This window comes from Struthio camelus, chromosome 8 (assembly GCF_040807025.1).
Source record: "Struthio camelus isolate bStrCam1 chromosome 8, bStrCam1.hap1, whole genome shotgun sequence".
In the NCBI taxonomy this organism is placed as follows: domain Eukaryota; kingdom Metazoa; phylum Chordata; class Aves; order Struthioniformes; family Struthionidae; genus Struthio; species Struthio camelus.
In genome coordinates, this window is record NC_090949.1 from 10255708 (window position 1) to 10280894 (window position 25187).

General features: G+C 39.4%; 2 protein-coding genes across 2 annotated transcripts; both read left to right on the forward strand.

Annotated features, from left to right (window-relative positions):
- The first annotated feature begins 745 nt into the window (after nt 1–745).
- On the forward strand, nt 746–4648 carry RGS1 (regulator of G protein signaling 1). Its single transcript, XM_009669744.2, has 5 exons — nt 746–1095; nt 1476–1556; nt 2239–2300; nt 2905–3068; nt 3770–4648. The coding sequence occupies exons 1-5, from the start codon at nt 992–994 to the stop codon at nt 3953–3955; spliced, it is 597 nt and encodes a 198-aa protein (XP_009668039.1). The 5' UTR covers nt 746–991; the 3' UTR covers nt 3956–4648.
- A 9563-nt stretch (nt 4649–14211) lies between these two features.
- Nucleotides 14212–24854, forward strand: RGS13 (regulator of G protein signaling 13). Its single transcript, XM_068952504.1, has 6 exons — nt 14212–14414; nt 16978–17046; nt 19489–19550; nt 20577–20743; nt 23022–23210; nt 24597–24854. The coding sequence occupies exons 2-6, from the start codon at nt 16982–16984 to the stop codon at nt 24690–24692; spliced, it is 579 nt and encodes a 192-aa protein (XP_068808605.1). The 5' UTR covers nt 14212–14414; nt 16978–16981; the 3' UTR covers nt 24693–24854.
- The last annotated feature ends 333 nt before the right edge of the window (nt 24855–25187 follow it).

Below are 25187 nucleotides of genomic sequence, written 5' to 3' on the forward strand. Positions count from 1 at the left end.
ATTGGGATGTCTGGGAACCAGATGAAGTACTTAAACTTCTAAGTCATCATCCCAGAAAGATAAACGGAGACAATTTCTCCCTCTCCGGTAACATTTCATCTTGCTCTGCATCTGTAATGGCTCCTTTGCAGCTGAACTCAAATATATGAGAAAAATGCACGCTTCCCTCAAATATTCTGTAATTTGCACATTGCCTCTACAAACAGCTCTAACTCAAACCAATCTTATACTTTGCTAATCCACTGAAAATTACAGAGATATCCCTGACTCATAGCAGTGGGCTTCCAAATAATCTGACCTGGAAAAATTGAACTAAATTCATTAAGTGCAGCTTCAAAACCCTTTCCAACAACAACCACTTTTAAACACTTTCACTGCACATGTGTTTAAACAAATTAGATGCTTCAAAGTACTCCATTTTCAACAGCAACTGATAAATACCTGACTTGCAAATATCTTGTTGAGTAAGAAACCTTAATACTGGCATATCTTAAAGTATTTCTTTCTGATATTCCACTGAGTCCATCAAATCAATTGTAAAATACTGGATTTCAGAACACAGCTGGTGTATCAGGTGTATAGCAGGTGAACTTTTGTTGAGATGAAACTGCAATACTTGGAGCACATTTGATAAATCTCCATATTTGCAAGCACCAATCAGAAAGGGACAAGAATTCAAAGTTCTGGAGGGGATTTTTTTTTTTGCTAACACACACAGACACACAAAACAAACCCAAACCGATTCAGTCTCATCCGGTTTAACCTCAACCACGAGACATCGCTGTTTTCTTTCTCAAAAGACTCACGTCACCGCACTGAAAAAAAGGGAACTTCCACAGTTTGTGGTAAGGAAATACGATAAACAGATCTGTTCACACCAACTAGCAGGGCTGCCTGCGTCAATAAAAGGCAGCAGCAGAGTCAGTGAGCTGACACTTGGCGCTTGGAGGATTACCATTGCAAAAGTCATTTCATATCAAAGTTGAGCATAATGCCAGGATTATTTTTTTCCCACAACAACATGACTGAATTGAACGAAAAAGACAACTGCAAGCTTGCAGAAGGCAAAATCCATAAAAAGCAGCAAAAGGCTTTGTAAGTATATACATCTTAGTATAAATTCTAATTTCTTAGAAGTGAAACTAACATTGGGAAACTTGGAGACTATGAATTAGCGCCATTTTTCAGGCTAACTCACTGCAAAGACTGTTCAAAGTTCAAGACTATATCACCAATAAAAATGGCTTGAGCTGATGCAAGCCGATGAGCTGATTCTCTAAATCAAGCAGGAAAATAATTTGGATACACTGGGAGCCTGTTAGTCTTTTGAAAGCAAATACTTTGATATCTAACTTCCCAAACATCAATCATAGGATGGAGCTGTTTGCTTCTGTTTAAAAATTTTAAGAGTTCATGAAGAATTGAAAGGCAATTACAATTCCAATATATAACAAATGTCTATTCATTGGTTTCAGTGGTGCAGACCTCAAAAACTATTTGAAGTGCATGGTACCACATCTCGAATCCGGGATCAAGCCTAACTCCAGAAATGTTAGGTAAGTACTGAGATACAGTAAACTATAAAAAACAAACAAACAAAAAAACTAACCATCGCTAGGTTGCCAGGTAAAACTATTGCATTTATTTTTATTAATTTCTAAACTACTTCTACAACAACAAATTATTTCTAGTATCATCATCATGTCAGTTTCCAAAATACAGAAGAAGTGTCAGGAAGCAGAAGCTATTCATGGAGATGAAAGTTATTTCTTAGTGATACATACATGTTTGTGTGAAGTGATGGGGGAGAAGACTCCTCAGTTATATCTATTTCCTTCAGAGGCATATTGTAGCCATCTCTAATGTCTTAGAAGCAGCGATGCATTGCACTTGGTGAGGTCCAGAGAGATTTCCATTTATATTTCAGGAACATGGAAACAGTAGGACAGACACACGCAAAATGATTTGGTCATAGTTACAGCAGAAGCTCACCCCTCTGGGAACAAAATTCAGGATAACCCCTCAGATCCCTCCTTTTCCCCATTCTTGGATTGTTTCTCCTCAACATGGGCTTACTCTCAGGATCTCAGCTCTGTGCGAGTCAGTCACAAGCCTAACAAATACCTGACACATGATCCTAGAATAGAATAGCAAACTGTAACACTTGTCTCCTTGAAGTATACAAACAAATACGTATGGTTTCTTGCCTAAAGCCTTTTCCTTTCCTTGTTAACTTAGGCTTACTGCAGAAGAAGTAATGCAGTGGTCCCAGTCTTTGGAAAAGCTCTTGGCCAGCCAAAGTAAGTATATTACCTCAATATTACTTCTTCCTTACTGAGGATGAAATTTTATGTAAACCGGTCAAAAATATGAAGCTGTAGTGTTCTGCAGACACTGCCAGAGAACGGCCAGGCGCATTTCAGTTTTTCACAGCACCAGTGTAACATGGCCAGGGTATTCAGCTATGTTTCCAAGTTTTTTTGTTCCCCTCCCCACCCCATTTCCCACTCCCAGTAGAATGCAAAAAAAAAAACAAACCCAAAACCAAAAAAACCCACACATACCAAGTCAGTGGTGTTTGATCAGACTTTTGTTCTTACATAAAACTCCATTTAGTCTGGAATTGTATATACAATTACATACAAAGACAGTTCATTTAGAGGAAGCTAGAATCCATTAATATAGTTTAGTATCCAGGGTCTAGTTCTAAAAACCCCTGGAACATCAATAGGAAGACTCCATTGCCCTTGGAATTAGAGTATTTGCAAGATGCTGAAGGGAGGTATGATGTATTTTGGCAAGATTTTATAAGAGATTTCAACAGGACTTCTTCTATGAACTATTTATTTTATTCTCCCTGGTCACAGCTGTCATGCTATAATGACATATTTATGTTGGCTGCAGGTGGTCAAGGTATCTTTCGGGAGTTTCTGAAGTCCGAGTTCAGCGAGGAGAACATCGAGTTCTGGCTGGCCTGTGAGGATTACAAGAAAACCAAGTCCGATCGCTTATATAGCAAAGCGGAGAGGATTTATGAGGAGTTTGTTCAGGCAGATGCTATTAAACAGGTAATTATAAAACTGATCTGTGCAGCGTTAGAGCAGAAGGATTCTGGAAAAGCAGAAGAGGGAAACGTAGATTCACCGAGATGTATTTACATAGGAAGACAACATGTTTGCATGTTCTTATGCGCTGACCCGACACATTACTGCCTTAGCTGTGAGATTATCAGATCTCAAGTATAGTCACACAACACAGGCCAGTACCAAGAGCAACACCAGCAGCAGCAGCTGCGCCAGCGGCTCAGCACATGACAGTGGTCTGAGTCAGCCCCGTTCGAATTACGGGTGGTGTTTGGAGTCAGGTGCTTACAGCAAGTTTGGCTGGTACAAGAGCTGTGGATTTTCTCTTCTCCTTTGAAATCTGGAGGCACTTTGGAGACTCAGAAGTATTGTATGTTGATCATATTTCAAACCTGAGATTTCTGTTCTACACAAAATTTCTCCTATTAATTGGAGGGTTTTTTCTACTTACTCTATTGTTTAATCCTATTACTTCTGATTTCCTAAGAAAATTTATTTACATACTGAGTAGCAATTTTTGTGCTCAACTGGAATGTAAACTTTTAAGTCTCCTTATTTCGCAGTTCTTAGATGGAGTTATCATACTGAGTGCTAAGACTGAGAATTTATTTACTGATAGGACAAAATAAAGAGAGAAAAAGAAAGTAAATTTAAGATGTCAATGATGTTTGTTTTTCTCTTTCTAGATCAATATTGATTATCACACAAGGGAAGCAACAGCCAAAAGGGCGCAAGACCCAACTCACACAAGTTTTGATGAAGCCCAAAAAACAGTGTACATCCTCATGGAAAGGGATTCATATCCCAGATTTTTGAAATCTAAAGCCTACCTGAACCTTTTAAATCAGCTGCAGACCAACAGCTCAAAATGAAGGGGCTGAGGCAATGAAGAGCCAAGCAGACCCTGTGCCAAATATCCTGCGATGAGCTTCTCAGAGGTGGTTGGATGGCCGAATCCCAGCAAGGAGAACGCCTGCTTTAGGGGAGTACTAGGGGAGATGCCAACAGCTCCACAGGAAAGAAAACGCAAGATAAAAGCTGGCAAGATGGTTATAAGTGAGAGAGCAACATGAAGAAAAAAAAAAAATCCTCTCCTCTCATACACCACAGACCCAAGACAGGATACTATTTATTATTTGAATAACACTGTGAACATTGAACCAAGATCTAGATCCCAAAGAACTGCCAATTCTTAGGAAATGCCAGGCTACCATGCTCCTAGCTGAGAGCGATGGAGAAAGATGATCAAGTTCAGAAGAAAAACAAGTACAACTGACAGTTTTCTTCATAACAAGGAAATGCCCAGACAAGATAGACAATGGCTTTTTTTTTTAATATGTGAAGTGCTAATAAGCGTGAGTGCAGCTCCATGATGACATTGTACTATGTAAATACAAATTGACATGTCTTCAAATTGATTTATTTTTACTTATGTAAGAATTATATAAGCTGTGTTATTACTAAGTATGTATTCAACAAGCAGGTATGTAGCATATTTTCTCTGTTTAATTTATTGCAAAATAATAAGCAACTCTTCAATTAAATCTCCTGAGAAAAGCATGAAAGTTCTGTGGTCGTTTCCCATCTTATTTTAAGTGGTCTATCTGTCATAATTAGTGAAGTGAGCACTGAAGCACGTGGTTCCCTTCTGTCCCACCCTGTCATGACTTCCCATGTTCTTATTCAAATAGTAATTCCTCCTACACCCCAAGACTTTCTCTCTTCCACCTATTTTACGCAGCTCTAATCTTAGTTATATGGAGGTGGTGACCTGGATCTACATCAGCCCCAAAAAACAGAAGCAGGTCTAAGTTTCCTTCCTATTTTTCATATTCACCCAGTTACTACCACCTGAATCAAAACTCGAATATAGAAACCATTCGATCGCTGACTCCATGGCTCAATCCTCTTCGGTGTGGATGACATGGTAAGCACAGCAGATCGCTCATGCTTACTTACCCAGCCAGGCAGTAACTGGCAGACTGTCTGGCTGTCACATTCCCCACAGTGTTAGTGCTACACAACTTAATCTTGGCAAGATCCAGACCTTAATTTACAATATCAATATTAGCAGTGGAGGTCATTTACTTTTCACTGCAAATGTCATGTTACATTTACTCTGTAAGACATGCAATGCTATGAACAATCTATACCACAGGGGACATTGACCGGAACCAAAATAAAAGATGAAAGTAGCAATTACACTTGAAGTATATAACTTCAAATGCAGGCGCTATCAAACCTGGAGTGTTTAAGGTCTTGTGACATTAGAGTTTGTAATGAAAATAAATCAAAGAGCACCCTGATGTTGATGAGTTACCCTCATGAGACGCAGAAATCACAAGGGTGACAATGCAAGATTTTCTCTCATCCTTGTAAGATTTTCCATTTTCCAGAATAGCACAAGCTTAGTCAGGCACACTCCATTATTCTGTACCAAAAGGAGAAGCTGTAATGCCACGGAAGTCACTGCCTGGGGAGCGCAGGCTGTGTTTGTGTTATACTGCCACCCTTTGGGGACCTCAAGGCAGGAGCACAATCTAACAGGCAACACAATCCTCAGTACAGAAGCAGAGTTCTGCTGGAAGCAGCATAAGCAATGGTTGTCACTGCCAGTTTCCACAGTCATGTCCTACTGAAGCCTTTAACTTTTAAGAATATTATATGCTAGGGGACGGGGAGGGGATTGATTCATGCCGGTCTTGCAAAATTATCTTCCTTTGGTTAAATATCTAAAACTGAGGAAACCTCCAATTTGTAAAGTTGGAATGCTCCTGCAACAATGCAAACTGGTCTCACTTTGATCTCTCTTAGATGAACTAGTTTTCCAGGATCAATAGCAATAAGGCTAACCGTCGTGAAGCACAAATAACAACTATGCCTCCCAATACACACAAAGGCACAGCTTCAAATTTATTCCAACACAGTCACGTTAAGATGTGCTGAACGTCACTGTGAGCATAGTTCCAGCCTCACTGAAGATGAGAAAACTAGTGCTTGTCTTCTTGCTGAGGGAATGGGGCTTGTGTGTGCCAATACTTGCTTACTACAGAAGCCAAAAGCAGCAGTTACCTATACCTTTGGACATCGCAGGTTGTCCGTACAACACTCTGAAGCGTCGAGTGCCACGGCAGCCACTGCTCGCTACAAGAGCTAGCTGAGGTTGCCACCTGGGTCCCCTGCCTTTTGACTTCACAACTGGCAGAGGAAACCTTTTGACTAAAAGATTTGAGTGCAAGCACTGTAGTTATTCAGGTATTCAGACTCTGCCCATCACCCTGACCTCCTACAACTATTCACTAGGCCATATACCATAGGTCTACCCTAACAGGAAACGATGAGAGACACACTAATGCACCGGTTAGAGACCTCCAAAAATATTCCAAAGTTGGACAGAGAAGAGAATTTAATGCAGCTCTCCAACACCCTCCAGGAGCACACCAGCCACCTGTATCATGCAGAGCTAGTACAGATCGGCCTATTTGAGGATGGAGGAAGGGACTTTCACAAAAGTCCCTCTGGTCCACAACTTGATACAGCATAAGAAGGGAAATCTTTTTCAAAGACAAACTGTTTCTCTCCTTACAACCGAACTTTCACGCATCCCCAAATCTTTCACCTCATCCGCAGTAAGAGCCCAAAAACAACCACAAAGGTCCATCAAAGTCTATATAATACTAAAGACATTCAAGCCCGATCCCATGTCCCTAGCAACATCACCATGTCTTACCAAGGAATAAACAGTGTAGCATAAATTCAGAGCTGTCTCTGTGACGCAGTCATGAGCCTAGAGTTATATAGCTGTTGCTATAGCACGGCTATACAAAGCTGGTTGTTTAAACAAAGTGCAAGTTCTGAAAATATTTTAGCGCGATTTATAGTGCCATCCATATTAATCTGCTTTATAAAAGGGAAGAAGCTGTAAGTAATAGTTTAATGGTACAACTGAAATAATTTATTATATGCTTTAAAAATAGTCAAGAATTAGGTATTTTTATTATTTCTGCAAAAGCCATTTTAAGAAATGTGATACATGATGCTTATTCTGCAGCGAATTCTTTCTTTGAAACACTGTCTAAATGGAGGTTCTCTGGACTCAGGGAAACAGCAGAACAGATAGTTCAAAGGCATTAAGGACTCAAGGGGCTTTTTGCTTGTCTGCAAACCTTGGTTCATTTACAAGGTACAGGCACATCAAGTCCGTTTGTGATTTCTTGCTCATCTCCTCCTCCCCCAACCTGAGCACACAAATAGCCTCAGTAATTCACATTGGTTTCACAGCTGTGGGTTGGATACCACCAAGCATGGCAGACTCTTCCAAAACAGTACATGTTACACATCAGAACGTGGAAAATGTGCCTCTCTGGAAACTTCCCATATTCAAAGAAGAAACTTATGAATACAAGTTCCATTTACTAACCTGTAAATAAATTAGTAGGAAATTGAGGGAAAATGTCCTTCTTCAGCACATGCTGGACAGAGTCAATTATTAGTTAACTAATAGTTAACCCCTTAAACTTTCCAAAACAATCCATCTGTGCAAAAGTGAATTAAAACTTTTGCTTGACCACAGGTTCTGCTGACAAACCCTTAATGAAATATTAAATATGTATACCAAGATCTGATTTGTTTTTTTACTTTTAGCTTTTCTCTTTTGGGGAAAAAATACCATAAGAGAATAGAAGTTTGCAGTTCCATTCATGGACTTTAAGAAAAACCGTTAAATCAGATCTGTCATCAGCTACAGATCAGTATAGGAAAACAGGACGCAGTACAAAGAGAACCTTGAAGATTTGATAGTGGTGACTCAGACTCTTTAAGCATTTTGCTTTATCCATGAAGGAAACATTTTCATTATCTGTCAGAATTTCAATATCAAACAAAAACCCATCCCACGATCATCATACCGTCTTAGGACGTACTTTGAAGCAAGACAACTTCTCCCTGCAAAAAAGAAGTTTTCTTTCTAGTAGGACTCGGTAGGCCAGCTTTGCAGTGCCTGAATATGGATTTAGAAGATTGACTTCAGTCTCTCCATTTTGGAAAGCCTTCTCTAAACGTATCCCCTGAAATATATATTTTTAATATTATCTGCAATAGAAATAACAGTATGGTTTATCATATCAGTCACTCACATGTAATGAAAATACCATCCACAAAAGCCTGTAATTAGAGACATCCTATTGTTATGCACTGTAAAGCAGGAAGGAAATTAAAGGCCAGGCCTAGCTAAGATGGTAAAGAATAGCATATATTCATCACCTTAAACCGCTACATGCCACTCCTCCCTGCCCACACGCTGAAGTAACAGACTTTGTGAATGTCATTGCCTCCTTTGTGGCTGTGAAATGGGTGTGAAAGGCAAAGAATGTATGGGTGGAAATAATTAGACGTTCTCATCTTCCATTCAGAGACATGGGTTGCTGATTATATCACAGGGTGCAATCCCTATAAACGAAGCTTTTTGAGAGGAAGTCTTTAGTCATTAAAGATGGGCAGAAATTACAAAACAAATTCTTGCTTAATATTCCATGCACTAAAAAGGACAATTTAAATTTGTCTTGGATGCTCAAAAACAAAGTCAGATAAGATTTAAGATTATTCCCTGGTTTTGTTTGGATGAATACAGCCCCAAAGGTTTTAGTCACAAAAAGATTTAGATCTGCCAAGAACAGAGATACTCATTTCAGGAATAAGCTTATTTTCTCCTCTTACTCAAAAGAGGGCCAGAAAGTACTCTGCTGAAAGGCCCCAGAGAAGCTCAACGCTCAATGCTGAGCGTTTCCCTTCGGCTTCTTTGAGCAGCCTAGAGTATTACCAAATCTTAAAGCGTTCAGCTAGACTACTATGGTGATCAGCTTTCACATGGCTCCTTTTCACTGATAAAATTAAAGATAGCTTGGATGGAAAATGAAATGCAGAAATGTAAACCTTTCAGCATCACTCTAGACTTGTGTGCAGACACAGAGCAAATCAGCAACACTTCTCTTCAAAGTTTAATGTACAGTCAATGTACTGAAGTGACAGTACAACTGCCTACAAACTTTACACCTTCGAATATGAGAATCATGAGGATTTTTTTCCCAAGTTACTGTGTTTGGAGAGCTTCTGCAACTAGAGGACAACCTTTAAAAACAAAAAAACAAAATAGACACCCTTTATATAGTAGTAATAACTTAGAAATCCATGAATTTCACACCACTTACAGAAGAAGTTTGCATTATATTTATCATAGCAAAAGGTTTAATCAGCCGAAAAGATGAATAAGGCAGCTTTATATATCCAGAAGAGAGGCCTACTACTGAACGGAATTCAGAGTTTAAGCAAGACAATATGCTTGTTTGTGTCAGTCTGAGCAACACACACACGCACAGGGTATTCAAATCCCAAAGTCAAACCAGGAACTGTGGGTGTGCTGGCATAAACAGCTAGGAGGCAGGGGACCCTGTGCTAACACGGTCAAATATTCTGGCAAACACACGCCAAGTAGTAATCAATAACTTTGCACTAAAAACAATCACACAAAATCCTCCTAGTGTGGACGTAGCCAGGGACAACCAGCACCTTCAAAACAGGTACACTTGCACAAAACACAAGCCAGTAGCCTTGCGTACTGCTGAACTCCTGTGCAGGGGTAATTTTCAGGTTCCGTGAGTACTAAGGGCACCCAGCGCTTCACACCCAAACCACAATACCCAACTCTCCGAAGCCTGACTGAACGGGAGGGTTGAAAGTTCAAGTAAAAACTAGTCCAAGCTTCCAACCACATGACTTCCCTTTTCTGCATTGAGGCTTACGTGATGACTTCATGGCTTTTAGGGAAAAAAAAAAAAAAAAACAGGATGAGAAAGGTCATGGCATGCATGTGAGGCAAGGTTTTCAGAAGTGCTGTCTGAACTTCAGTTGAAGCACTAAGCAGGTGATTCTCAGCTGCTGATCTCTGCAAGCTAAAGTATGTAAGATGTGTCCAGCCCTATAGCAAAAAACTGAAAAAATCATATGTATAGAAAACATTATAACTGTTGAAGTCAATAAACACCAGCAAGCCATGCCTGCTTCTGCCTAGCAGCAGAAACTACTGCATCTTCTGAATAGCTGCAGAGAGTTGCACGGCCACGGTGCCCAGCAGGAGGACCTGAACCTATTCTGTGAATGCTGTTATCTGTTGCCCTGGCTCTAACTTTTCCTGAAGTTATTTTCAGTTGTGTAGCAAAAAAGTTACCAAGAGAACCTGGTCAAAGCCACCAGTTAAGATGCAGCCAGAAAAAGGGGACTGTTCTCTTGAAACCTCAAGGGCTGTACTAAGTGAAAAGCAAGAGCTTTGACCTGTTACTTCTGTACTGTGACCACTCAAAGAGCAGTGAGGATGAGTGGCACTTAGATCAGGGTACCTACTTTCTGTTCTCCCTGAACTTTAGCAAGGACTTCACAATGTTTTGCTTAATTTTTTCTTGGGATAGGTCTTAGATCTCTAGGCACATCCTCGGTGGTCCTATTTACATGCCCTTATAAGACATGGCATGAGGAACACGAGCCCCAGGCAAGCCCCAGCAAGCAGCATTCCTATATTTATGAATGCCAGTGTGGGGGTGCTCAGCAGGAGAAAGAAGTGATTGGTAGCTATGTGCAAGCAAGGGAGCATGTGGGTAGATGGAAAGAATGGGTATCAGTACTGAGAGAATGAGAGACAGGACTTCCAAGTTCATTAGTGCGAAACAGATGTAGGTGGGTGAGATGTTTATTGAGCAGAAGAGCATTAAAATAGAAACACAATAGGAAAGAGTGAATACAAGAGCAAGAGGAAAAAAAATCAGAGAAAGCATCAAAGTTAAAAATAACGATACTAGCTAAGTGAAAACAAGAATAAACAGAAAAGGAAACAGGAGAATATGAACAAGGGAGACTGACAAAGTACATTTAGAAAAATGCCAAATGGTAACAGAAAGAAAAAAAAGCTAATATTGACACTTAAACAGTCTTTTCAGTAGCAGGTAAATCTTGAAGGCAGTCTTGCTGTATTGCTTGTATGAGGTCATACCTCTCAGATACGTTAAAATGGTTCTGAGAGCCAGGAGAGGTTGTGGAGGACAGTACAAACCAACACAATCTGGAGTATAACTCATTTTCCACAAAGCCTTAGGGGATTCAAATGAGAACAGTTGTTGGCATCTGGGAACTTTATCCTAGCTAAGAGGAAAAAGTTGCTAGGACCAAGCTGGTCAAAGTGTATTGCCTCGACCAGTTTGCAATTGATAGTTCAAACCCTGGAAAAAAGAACAGGCCAAAAAACCCCCACCAGGCTCTAGAGCAGCCCCAACATGATATAGCCATTTCCTCCCCTCTGTTTTGATTCTTCTGCTTTACTTCGTATTTATTTTGTTAATTTCTCAAAAGTGTGTCCAGCTCCACTACTGAACCAAAATGCAACAATTAGTTCCTTCTCAGCACATACCCTCACAGCACTGAAGTTGTCCTGCAACTATACACATGCAACATTGAAGAAAGGTTTCAAAGGAGTAAGACCAGATCAAAAGCCTGTTCAACATGTCCTTCATTTATCTACTTGTCTCTAGCTCTCCTTTCAGGCGAGAGGAGACCATTCATTACAGTGAAGCACTTCCCCAGAGCCTGCAGAGACCCATATCCACCCTGCAGAGAGACCCAGTTTGAAGTGATGCTCACAGGAAAAAATTCTCCATTCTCCTGCAGGGTGATACCAGATGACATCTAGTGGCATAGTCGTGTAATAAGAACAACATGATTTAGGCTTGGTCACAGAATTTTTCATTGAAAAAGCGCTCCTGGTTAATCACCAAACCTTCCAGTCCCGTTAAGTATTCTGGGAAGGGAAGTAGAAAGGCAACGTTCTGCATGTCAAGCCTTGGCAGTGGAAGAAACATATTGTAAAAACATATCTGCAGTGAGCTTTAATGGAGACGCAACGAGCCTAAATGGCAGTAGTCCTGTTGAGAGGGCGAAGACAGACTCTTTATGTGGGCCATGAGGCACAGCGGTGGCAGGCAGCTGGCAGGCAAATTCCCATAGCCCCTGAGGCTGCCTCTGCCTCTGAGGACTCGCACCTGCAAAGACCTATTGGATTTCCCACAGCCCTTTATATCCCTCAATTTGAGCATGCTCTAATGATACAATGAGACTGCAAACATGAAATAGGCCAGAAGTCCTGCATTTCTGATTCCTCCCACTGTACAAGTCAAAAGTAGGTCTGGACAAGTATTTTTCAGTTTAATAGTAAAAATAAGCTTATGAAAAGAAACAATTATTTCAACTTTAAACATTATAATTTAATATCTGTAATATGTAGAAGAAAATACTTGAAGAAAGTCACTGATTACTGAAGAATCATACTCATTTGCTGCACAATTTAGAGATCTCACATATGATGTTCTAATGATGATGAACATGAGCTGATAATAGAAAAAGCCCTAAATAGCTCATTAGCATGTTTAACAAATATTTTAGATGAATTTTCTTCTAATGCCAGTATAATTTATTGCATAAATAAGCATCTTTTGCAAAAAGGACTTGCATCAACACATACAAATGTATATCTATCCACGAGGTTTTTAGAGTGAGTGTGCTTGTAGGTAAATCAAATACTGGTTTAAATCACTGGTGGAGAATAAGAAACAGGATTGGAACTTTTCGTCATTTTTTCCAGAGTCTCAGTATCAGCAGCGTTTATAAGGCTTTTGTTTTTTGGTTTTTTTTTTCTTAAATAATTATACAGGTAAGATTCTATACATCCATCATTAGCTTACCAAGTTCAGGCCAAAGTTACTCCCCCACATACTTTTAGTGCATAACTGTCTGAACGTGCAGCTCATAAGTATTTTTCCTGAGGAGATACGTGAGAAAGTTGGACCATCTCACCATCATGGATTACTTAGCCAAATAATCTCAAGTAACATTACACAGATATTTGCAACTGCCCGTTTTTCTTATAGAAATGAGGAAAAACACCCCCCCAAGCTATGAAGATGTGAATAATAATAAAAAGTAGAAAGAAATACCAACCCACGGAAAAGACACTGCACTGTGAAATTTATTCCTCACTTTCCATAAACACATGCTAAGTCCCGTAGCAAGTTCCTTCCAGGCAAGCTCTCCTGCTGACCTGCCTCTGGTACAAGCTGACCGGTTCTGCTACAGGGACGCGTTGCACGTGTTTTCTCTCAAGCAGAACCTTTACTATTAGAAAAGTACGGATTTACATTCTTCTACACTAGGCTTGTACATCAGGAAGGTGCAACTCAATAAAATAAATTTGAGTGTACAATATTATTGCAGTTTCAGACTTTAAACTCTTACTGAGTTCATGTTTTGCCTAGGAGCCATTGTAAGGGGAAGACAGACAAGTTGGACCAGAGAGAAGATTCAAAGCACAATCACACGTGGTTTTGCTGGCCTGTCCGATAGAGCGGGCCAGCCCTTCCCTCCAGACACAGCCCATCCAGTGTTGACACAGGCAAATCCCTCAAGATCGCAACTCACAATTGCCCCAGAAAGGGCAGACAATCCCTCTAAAAATTCCCCCCTCTCCACAATGACTCTAGTCTACTTTCATTTGAAGCAACCCAACTACAGGAATAAGTGAACTGTAAATAACTGGAATCCCAGTCTAAAACAAGGTCATAGCCTGAGCAACAGCTACGGGAAAAGTCACAAAGGACCCCATACAAGTTTAAACAAAGTCCTGCTTCTAACACAGGTCAAACAGCATGCAATACAAAGTTAACTGGCTACAAACATAAACACCTCACACTAACTGGTCAGAGCAGAAAATAAAGACTCGCTTGCACAAACCAAAATTATCTGCTTCACAATGCTGCCTGTAAGAGGATCAAACCATTGTCTTTAGTGGAGGATACTTGCACCACTCATCTTATTTCAACATAGACTTAGATTTAATATGAGCAACTTCAACTAAATTTCCATCACTTTATCACAAAACTTGGACAATATATGCAATATTTCAAAAAAAAAAAAAAAACACAGCTTCATTTCATTGCAGCTAATCAGTAGAGATGTCAAGATAATTTCAGAGCAAACAGCCTCTATCAGCAGTGCATCAGAGTCCAACTGAACTTTTTCTGGTAGAAACCACAGAGACTGTTTGCATACGGTATGTGTAATAAAGGAGTCAGACACTTAGCATCAACAGTGTAGACACAGCCAAAGGGTAGTAAGACCTTCTCTATTAAAAGAAAATAATGAAGAAAAACGGGTCAAGGAATTCGGAAACTTGTCCCCACAAATGCAACTACTAAATGAAACATTTTAACCACGGGCAACCATCCAAGAAGAGGTTCTGTAAGTATGAGGTTTTGTACTTACAAATATTAATGGAAAAAAGCATAGCATAGGCAAGGAAACACCCCTTTTCAACGTGGTACGTAAAGTTATCTCAGAATAACAGCGGCATTCATTTTAGAAATGTTTCTGATGTATAAACAAGTTCATCCCTATCTACATGTGACTATTTTGTGTAATATTCTTACTACCAACTAAACTGAATGAGATTACAGAAGTAGAACTTTTACACAGTGGTTTCTTTCTGAAGGCTCCACTGAAGCCAACATTGTGTACTAAAAACTGTGAGATTAGTTAGTTTACAGATTACAGCATAGCATAAGAATGCTGAAAAACCAAAGTGTATGTTGCAGTTTGAAAATAAAGAGATCTTGTTCTTTGATCTACCAAAGCAGTTTTCAGTGTTTTTCAATGTAAAAATAAAATTAGAATTAAGCAATCATTTCCAGATCAGTACTGCTTGTATCTTTTATAGAAATAATTTCAGGTCTCCAATTTGTTTATCATTGGACGGGTAATTCATTCCCCAAAAGTGCTGTAACCATATGGCTTTCCTTTTGATTACATGAGCTGCAGGAAGCATAGATCCTACATATTAAAAAAATGTGTGGCCTTATTGTGATAAAGCCTTATTACAAGCTAAAAAACTGTTATTACTTTGTATATTATATTATTATTGCAACAGGTGAAAATAGCTCCTGTGGCCCAGCTGCATAACTAGCTGAACTCAGCAAAGCCGTATTAAGTAATTCAGATGGGTACAAGCTACAATTTACAACAGAGGATCTTTTTAAAAAAGAAAAAATATACACACACAGCACACACACTGAAAAACATACAATCAGCATGCTCTATTCCTTGGTCTATTAGGAAGTGTTTCTTATATAAAGGAAACAGAGAACTGCACAGCCCTGCTTTTATGCATGGTAAATGTGCTTACTCAATAAGGCCTGGGGCACAGTATTTGCCTGAAGCCTCCAACTCAGATTATTGTTCTGAAGAACCTTTTTAACATCTCCTCATGCAACGTGGCTTTTCATCTAGCAACCACCTGGAGAAAAAAGTTACTAATTGATGCTTTGAATTCAGATAGAAATGGTTGAATCATATAATGTAATAACTTGCAATTCATAACAATATTAAATAATCTGATTAGAGTATTATATTTAATACTGCTTCATCTAATACTTCTTGATCTTTTCAGTTCAACTATATCAGCTACTTTAGGTCTCAAAATGAGCCACAGATGTTTTATTTGGTTATATTTTAGTGAACAGTAGACCAATGACTGTGATGCGAAAATACCCAAAATAAAGGGCATTAGGTGTCCTAAAATAAGGTGATAACCGTATATTAGAATTTAAATGCATAACTTTGTTATCTGAAAAAGAATAAATCGAGTATTAGACACTTTTCAAGGATTGTCTTTTGGCAGAGGGCGGGATGAGTAAATATTAGGGGAGAGAAAGGAATAGATAGGTATGAAGAAAGTCCTACAGCAAACCAGAGATTGTGGTTCAGGCAACTCTACAGAAGCCGAAAACCAGCATCGGCCCCTGGAAATCCTGCAGGGCTGTTGGGAGCATGAGCAGGAGTTTCAGTACAGCATTCAGGCAGAGTTATGAAATTCCACTACCCTGTAGTAAAACTGTTGGGTAAGATTCTCAAATAATGTAAAATTGGATATACATTTCAGGGGCACGATGAAAAGAACACCGAGGTAAGTGTGATCGTCTCCCAAGTCCAGACTGCCCCAATGGAAGATGCAGCCTTCTCTGTGCCTTGTTATATGTTCCAGTTGGCTGGAAAATTTGGTTGTATGAATGGTATATTCTGCCAAACCTTCAAGTGAAAGAAACCAAGTTTAAGTAATTAGTGTGGAAGATCATTTGCTTTTAGGCAGGTCTACACAAACTCAAGTGTCCCACACAAACTTGGCATCTCTTGAAAACCAAAGAAATAAACATTTCCGCTCACAAGCCCCCTTCTCCCCCCCCCCCCACCTTTTTTAAAGGATGAATATATTCTTAACTACCTCATCTCTAAGAAAAATAGCATCACTTCTTGCAGATATTATATGTATATGAAAGTTAAAGACACAAATTTTTATTAATATTGACTAGGTGGTATTCAACCAAATACTTGTCTCAGACATATAACAAGTTGTTTGGAGTTGTTCAATTCATACTAAGTTTGGATTCCAGACCTAAAACTTTCTCAATTTTCAGTGAATAGACTATTTTCCCTTTGCTTTGAGTCAGGCTCAAAATTAAGTTTCTTATAGTTCTCCCTCTTTCCTTCCCCACTTAACTTTTCTGTTTTTAACCATAAGAGATATCCATCAGGTTGCTTGATTCGACCTTTTTTTTTTATTCAAAGTTCTACACATTAAAAAAAATATGTTTTGGTCTAATGCTTCAGCCATGATTTGTAAAGATAGGTGCATAAAATAAGAATGCTGTTAGAACTGGTAGCATTGCTATAAGGAGACTGAATTACAAGCGAAATCTGAGGTAGCAAAACTGAGCGCAGCAAACTTAAAGCTCGTGTTTTCCATGTTTAGGAGAATGAGTCTAAATACTTGCTGGCTTTGCAAGATATTCAGAGCAAAGAAGAACAGGGTCACTACTGAGTAAGTAATAATATTTTTATTCTCATTAATATCATGCAAAAGTATGTAGCATCTTCACAGCAGCCCCAACTGACCATCTTTAATATAGCCAATTACTTTACAGTAACACAGCTTGTACACTGGTTGAGTAAGCGTGGATCCCTTCTGCGCACGAAGCTGCACTCTGGGGAGGATAAGAGACATGGCTCAAGTGTCTCCTGCAAGTCCTCCGCTCCCACCTAGCTCAGAGGAGGCCAAGAGCATTCAGGTCTTCAGACGACACGCTGCACAGGAGTGGCTGGAAAGCTCCCATCCAACATGTCAGAGAACTGGGTGTCAGGTCACGTGCTGTATCTATTTATTGACCGCAGAAAAATACGCCTTCCACAGCAAATATTGAAGTGTGTTTGAGGCTTCCCAAGGCTGCTGTTTGAGTGAGGTTAAGTGAGAGCACGTCAGAAACCCAGACAGCATTTCCAAAAGTGCCGTCTGGGGAGGACTCCTCTGCTCCCCAGCGGTGGCTCAGCCAAACTGGTGCAACACAGCCAGGGAAGCCTCTCGCACTGAGGAGAGTACAATAAGTGAACTCCCACAAGGTGTTACAATAGCATTTTCTAATTTAAACCTTTAAGCTTCGGATTTTTTTTTTTTGGCAAATTTTTCAAGTTTTTCAGTGTAATGCGCATTCTCCAGTGAATTCTTATCATGTAGCACATCAGTGCAGCAAAAAGATTATGTCCTGGAGAGCAGCTGAAAGAGCAGCATTAGTACAGATCCTAATAATCCATGCTCACGTTTTCCTCACTGACTTTTACATTTTCCTGAGTTTAAAAGGAAGAGAGGGGGGGGGAAAAAAAAAAAAGAAGTAAAAAGCTTTTCCTCTGTGTCAGCTGCCTCATCAGGCGGTGTTCTTTCTGCTTCACAGATCAATGCTAAAGACAAATAATCAGAAATGGAAATAAGATGGCACTGCTGATGATGCTCAGTGAGACAGACAAGATAGTCACTTATTCTATACAGAAGTAGCATTGCTGACAGAGGTAAAAATTTATCTGCGTCAGTAACAGCCAACATGACTCAGAAGTAGCTCTTAAAGAGAGACTAAGATTCTCACTTCCAATAACCACACACTTCATGAGTTTACATAAAGAGGAGGCCATCAGTGCATGAGAAAAATGTCTTTTGACAAGAAACAAGCACCTATTAGCAAGAGTTACAAGAGAACTAGCCCCCCAATTTGTTAGTGGTAGAGTTGCTATTACTACGCATTTTTGAGGCCATGAGACTGATCCGGCCAGCCTGACATAATAAGTCTTTCAGAGAAAGAGTGAGAATATCAAATTAAAAAATAAAAGGGTGGCCACCAATGAAAAAGGCTACAAACCCAGTGATGATTGCTGTGCAGAGAAAACCTGTGCAGCAACACACAGCACTCATACCAAAGCCAATTTTGCTTTTAAGTTGTATACGTACCTATATCTACACTCTGCAATATTGAGTAGCAGCTGTTCAGATTAGCAGCTCATGGGAAAAGGCCACGCTCAGAGAGAAGAGCGATCTCCTCCCCAGTGTGCCTGGCACACAGCAGAGAGCACCTACTGGAACGCATTCTCTCCGTTTTCTTCTAACATAGGCTTTTTCTCCCCCCCCACCCCAAAGTTGCCAGCATTTAGGTCCTACAACTGCAAAGCTTGGAAAAATCAGCTGGTGTAAGTGGAGCCATGACAATTTACATTCACTTATGATCTGGCCACCAAGTATTTATTTTTGGTTAAATTGTTTAGTCTCTCACCTCACCGCTTTTATACTCTTTCCCAGAATCAACCAGGAGACTCCTGTAATCTTATGAAATTATCACTTGAGAATAACAAACATTAAAAAAAAAATTGTCTTCAATCACCTCCAAGAACTATGCCTAGATTAGTAAATGCGTCATACTTTGTTATAAACAACCGGAGATAGAACGGGTAATACATCCCTGCACAGCTGAGATTGTATTAACCTCAGATCCCAGCTGATAATTCCGCTGGCTGGTAACTTGGATTGTAAAGGCCTTTAATAACAAGGTGATCTGGAGCCCTCAGAGACTTTGCTACTAAATACAAACCTAACCTTCGACATTTCATAAACAAACTATATGGTTCTGTCCCAAAGAAGTTACAGTCTAGAAAATTAGTGCTTTCCTTGGGCTTATCCAAATAAGCATATGCCATTTCCCAAGGAATTAGAGGGAAGTATCTTGAGACGGAACTGAACGTTTAGTAGAGTGAGGAGAATATTTTCTTCAGCATAGTTAGCACAGGATCCGAGATATGCAGAAAAGCCCTTTTAAATGCAAAATTCATGCTCATCACATTTAAATTAGGGGATAGATTTTCAATTCAAAATTTCAATTTGTACACTTTGCTTTAGCCAGCGCAAACTATACCTCCTAATGCTATGATAATCTCCTTTTTTCTAAAGGGTGTCTCTGGAGGAAGTACTCCAGTGGTCCCAGTCTTTTGAAAAGCTGATAACAAGCAAATGTAAGTAACTGTATATTTTCATCCTAGCTGGATTATTGAAAAAGTTTCTATAAGGGCAAGTCAAGAAGCCATAAGACGGGGTGTGCACTATACTCCATATACAACTACTGAAAAGCACCTTTCTACGTGATACCCTTCGCACGCGTTGCACCCTGGCCCCCCTGCGCCTCGTTCAGGCCTCAGAGTTATCCCACACAGGTTTCACGCTGAAAGTAGGTCTTACAGTTGTAAGCACTGGTCATGCTCGACAAGCGACAGCCCTCGGTGAAGCCTCAAAAACGTTCTCCTGGCTACAGGCATCTTAACAGCTTTGTCATCTAATTCTGTACAAAGCGGGTCAGATGAAATGACGACAAAAACAAAAGGGGAAAAGAGTCATCTCAAAAGTCTAATCTTTGCTAAGGTCCCACCACCTGCTACTGTCCAACGCTGTCACCAGGTGTTTCAAAGACATGTCCTCACATACAGAACTGCTTATTTACTAAACAGAGCATTCTTTTAACTGCTTCACTTTATGCAATTATAGCAGCAAGGAAAAAAGTCACTCTTTTCTTGATGCAAGAGCTTAGGAAGAAAGCGAAACTAGCCCAAAAAGAATGGGTTTTATTTTTATACATATCATGATTATTTGTTAATACTTAGATATCTTCTACGCAAAGCTAGGACTGGTGTTTCAGAACAATAGTCAGTCTTTGGATATATTTGATAGTGTTTCCACAGATCAGGAAGCACAAAGCTTCCCATGTCATGTCCCTGCACAGTGAAATGCCACTGAGGTTAAAGGGAGCTCTGCACATATAACGAAATACATGCTTGAAGTCTAGGGCTCTGGGGCAAGTTTGTGTGTTTAATCCCTCACTTTGTTTCTAACTTCTCTTTTTTTCTACTTTATTTCTAATAAGAATATTTACAGGTGTAGAATGAAGCATTACACTGCCTTGTAAGCCTCCCTATTGCCTTCAAAGATCTCTAAAGATAATACACATATACATGATGCATAAAGTTTGACTTCTGAAATATTTACAGATGGGCCTATGATCTACAAGACCTACTTGGAGACAGAGCACAGTGATGAAAACATCACTTTCTGGCTGGCTTGTGAAGCCTATAAGAAGATCACATCACAAAGGAAAAGGATTTCGGTGGCCAGGAAACTTTTCACAATTTACATTCAACCCCAGGCTCCTAAGGAGGTGAAATACCATAGCGCGAGCTGTTCATTTCCTTACTAAAAGTATCTGAAGCATAATGTAGTTCACAAAATGCAATAACAAATGCTTGGTACCTCTTGTATAAGAAAGTGCAAAAACCTTTGCCAGCCATCCTCCCCAAACCCTTCTGCACCCAGAATTTTAGTACCTGCCTCCACTTCTTTGTCTATAGGCAAAATCTTGCAACCAAATCCACCCAGGATACAAGCAAAAGGCACAAATGCATTCAGAACCAAGTTCTTAGATCTCTGTTCTTCTTTTCAGGGTGTGATCCAGGGGCCATTCATCTCATTTTAACAGAATTTGGGTTAGGCCATTACTGCATGTATATGTTAGTCCAGTCTTTGAAAAGTAAAAAGAAATGAAGTCAAGTAAAAACTCTACCCAGTCCTGTCCCCTCAGAAAACTGGTCAGAGGAAAGGTTCTGAAAACAATCATTTTCTACTTATAGTAGCACAATGTTTAGGAGAAGTAGACCAGATCTGTATGTAGAGTGTTCAAGAGTGTTTTTTTTTTCCTAGCAAGCAGCTATACCAAAAAAAAAAAAAATCATTCCTGCTCAGCAGGTCATGCTTTCCAGCCTTGAACTCTCTCAGCTTATTATTCTTTTGCACTTGTATCTGCAGGCCCTGGCCATCTAACATAGCTTTAAAAAAAAAAAAAAAAAAGTCATGCTAGATTACATTTTAAGAATCCTTAATACTTTTATCATTATGCATAAAAGAAAATAATCTCCCTGTTGACGCTAAAGGGCAAGCCAAAAACAACCCAGCTTCATTCCCAGATGGTGTCCGAGTTCATTTGCAGCTTTAAACAATTAAAACACTTCCACTAATCTATAACTTTTGGAAACTTGAAGGTTTTTTGTGGGGGTTTTAAATCACAATTTGAAAGGCAACACATTTTTCCTGTGTCTTTTTTCTGATTTCTTATATTTTCAGCATGTGCATGCCATAAGAAACTCAGCAAGACACTCACATTTTCAAATAAGAGATGTCAGCATTGCCAGCCACACACTCATGAATCAGAAGTAAAGCCTTAAATCAGGACAGTTAAAAATAAGCTGTGTGATTTCCTCTACCACTGAAGTACTATGTATTTGAACCTTGTTATTGGCTTCGGGTTTCTAGGTCTTCAGGACATACTGGTTTCATATTTCCTTGCTATTCGCTATTAACGCAAGAACTAGATACCACTCTAAAATGGTAAATTTAGTGAGAATTTTAACACAATTTATATTCAAAGTTCAGTAGTATTTAAAAGGTGCAGCTCAAATGACTCCACTAGAATAGCACAGTATTGCAGCAGAAGAGCCTCAGGAATCGAGCCTTTCCCGAATAAGTTTGATATATAGGCTCTATCGCACCTTAAACCAGAGACCATCATAATTTCAGCAAATTAGTTTTCACAGGTACTGTGAACCTCATTTGAGCTCACCAAAAAAAATTAGGCCTCCTATTTAGGAAACTAATCACAGCTCTAGGAACAGTTCTTAGCAAAAGAAAGGTGGTCTGGATGTCAGCACCTTCCAGCTACTCTTTCTACAGAACATCCTCCAGGAAAAAAAAAACTTGTACTGCAGCCACTCCGCAACTCATACCTTGGGGACTTCTTCCTCCACCTGAATCACATACATATTCTTTTTCTTCCTGGAAGTACGAAGCCAAGGGAGGCTTCAGAAATACCTCCCTCAGGCTGAGCACCTAGGGCCCATATTCTGTATATGGCCCCAGCAGTAGTGGCTTCACCACTGCTTGACCTTCACTCATTGCCTCATTGCCATAGTCCTCATTAAACTGGCCTTGCCATTAAGGGTGTGGAGCAGACTGCAGCATCAGGCAGCTCCTAGTCCTCAAAGGAACAAGCTCCCTATTGAGCTCCCTCCTACTAAGTCCCATGCCAAAAGAGGTATAGGAAGAGCAGCAAGCTTACTAACAAATAGGATTGCAAGTTTTCTGGCCTTAAAAGGAGAAAGCCCCTCTGTCACAATCAAGATTTTTGATTAGGTGCTGACTTTACAGTGGAGGGGTTTAAAGGCATGAGTGCTAAACTGATGTCTACCTCATTTTATTTTTGGTAATAGCTAGCATATCTCCTTTCTGCATTCCATGTCACATAAAATATATCATAAATATTGGTCCAATAGGTATACACACACTTATATAAAAGGCATTCTGTACAGCTCACCTAACTTCATTCTTCCTCGCCCTTCCTTTTCACATTTTCAGTGCAACTTCAGTAATGTTATTTTATGTTTCAGATTAACATTGACAGTCCTGTGAGGAAAATGATTATCAGGAATCTTCACGAACCGACAGACTCCTGTTTTGATGAAGCACAGAGAATAGTTTACATGCATATGGAAAGAGATTCTTACCCCCGATTTCTCGAATCAAAGTTCTACCAAAAACTCAAACACAGCCTCCAGACTAATAGCAATAATTCAATGGTAAATTAAATAGAAGGGCTGAAAATTTAGAAGATTTCTTTTGGCAGACAAATGTTTCTAAAATTTAAAGTAAATAGGAAAAAAAAAATCAGGCAGTAGATGAGTACTGTTTTTAATCTGCTAAACTGTTATGTCGATGTTAGAATTAATGAGGAACTATTGTCCCATCTTTCCTTTCTTCTCACATGGGAGAGTTCTGACCCCTCCCCCCAGTAAAAGTCTGAAAAATGGTGGAAAACCTCAAATTCAGAAAGTTTTCAGCCAAAAAATAGTATGACAGTCATTTATTGAAATTCAACAGCTCTAATAGCATATTTTCGGTATTCTTAATTTGAAAGATCTGATATAGAAAAGAGTGAGGCTGCTAGGAAATAAATGCTTATTTGACTGTTTACAACATACAGGAGGAAAAAAAAAATCTGTATTGCTTCACTTACCAAGTTTGTTACATTGAAAGAATATAACGAGATCAAAGAAAGAGCAACAGCCAAAGTTGAATTTGTTACTTCCAGCTGTTTGCTTAACCTTAATTTATGAAGTAGAGTTTTCATATGGTGTAAAGTCAATTTTACACTGAATTACGATATATAATATGTTACAAAGGTACTTAATCTACTGTACTATAATATTACGCACCTTGCACTAGTGTTTCCTATGTTTATCTCTACAGATAAAACTCTTATTAATTCATGTCTTTTTCTGGATATGGACAAATATACTCTTTAAGCACCCAAACAGTTAGATGCAAGGAGAGCCAACATTAAAACATCATCCTCTAATAAGAACAGCTCTCTCCATCTTTCACTCTCACACATTAACTGCAAAAGTAGTCTTGCTGATCTATTGATCAGGTATCAATGTACACTGCATTTTGTAAAAATAATAAAAAACCCACACACGTACAATCTTAACACTTAAAACTGGAACCTCTCAATTTTTAGTGGACTTCAGCACAGACCCTGAAGGCCGCAGTAAGTCAGGGCTGCTTCTAGCACTTGCTCAGTCCACATTATTCCAAGGAATGGAAAAGACCAAGTTCCATAATCGAGTGACTCTGGCAGCAGCCCTGCAAGCCCCGATAACATCACACTGATCCTTTAGGGTGATTTCACCCAAAAAATGAAATATTTAGTCAGATTACTTTATTTGACTAAGGTTACTTCAATTATGTTGCCAGTTCACTCTTTATAACAATTTACTTCAAGCTGTAATTTGCTGCCTAGCTAAAAAGGAAATTTTTTTATGTAGAGATATATATACACATATATATCTTTGTGTCATCTCTCTGAGCCACAGACTGTTGGAGTATGCAGGAGGTGAGAGGATGCTCTCAAAAACAAGAACAAAACAAAAACACTGTGTGCTTTTTTTTAATACTTTCTCTAGTTTTCTGCTGTTGTAAGAGGCAAAACTCTGGGACAGACAGACCTTCAATCTGGCTTACTATGCTTCTTGCGAAGTCCTGTTGCCCCGTTCTGCTAAAAACATTGGTATTCTTTGAAGTCTGGATCAAGTCAAGCCCCTGGCTACTGTTGGTTAGTATGTCACAGGCCTCTTCCCTTCCGTATCCTCCTAGAATCGATACGAGTTTATGGAATACACCACTCCGAGTTGCTTAGACAAATAAACTGACTAGACTTCCTACTCATTGTAATGGGTGGGTCCGATTATTTGTGTGCTGTTGTATCACTGTGTTCTAACTGTGCATACATCCTAGTGTCAACACCCGAAGTGGGTTACAACATGATCACTTACAATGTACTCTCAGTTAGAAAGGCTCCTGGAACTCTTAGTCTATTATTTTTATGAAATTCTCTTGCTGGATTTATGTCTATGTCTAAAGAAAAACACAAAGCAAGCGTGAGCCTAGCCTAAGTTGTACAGAAGGCTTCAAGGGAAGCTCAACATTGTGAGAAAAGAAGTTGTCAACATAGGAAATAACTTTTCCCTCTGTACTGACTTTATATACAAGGATTA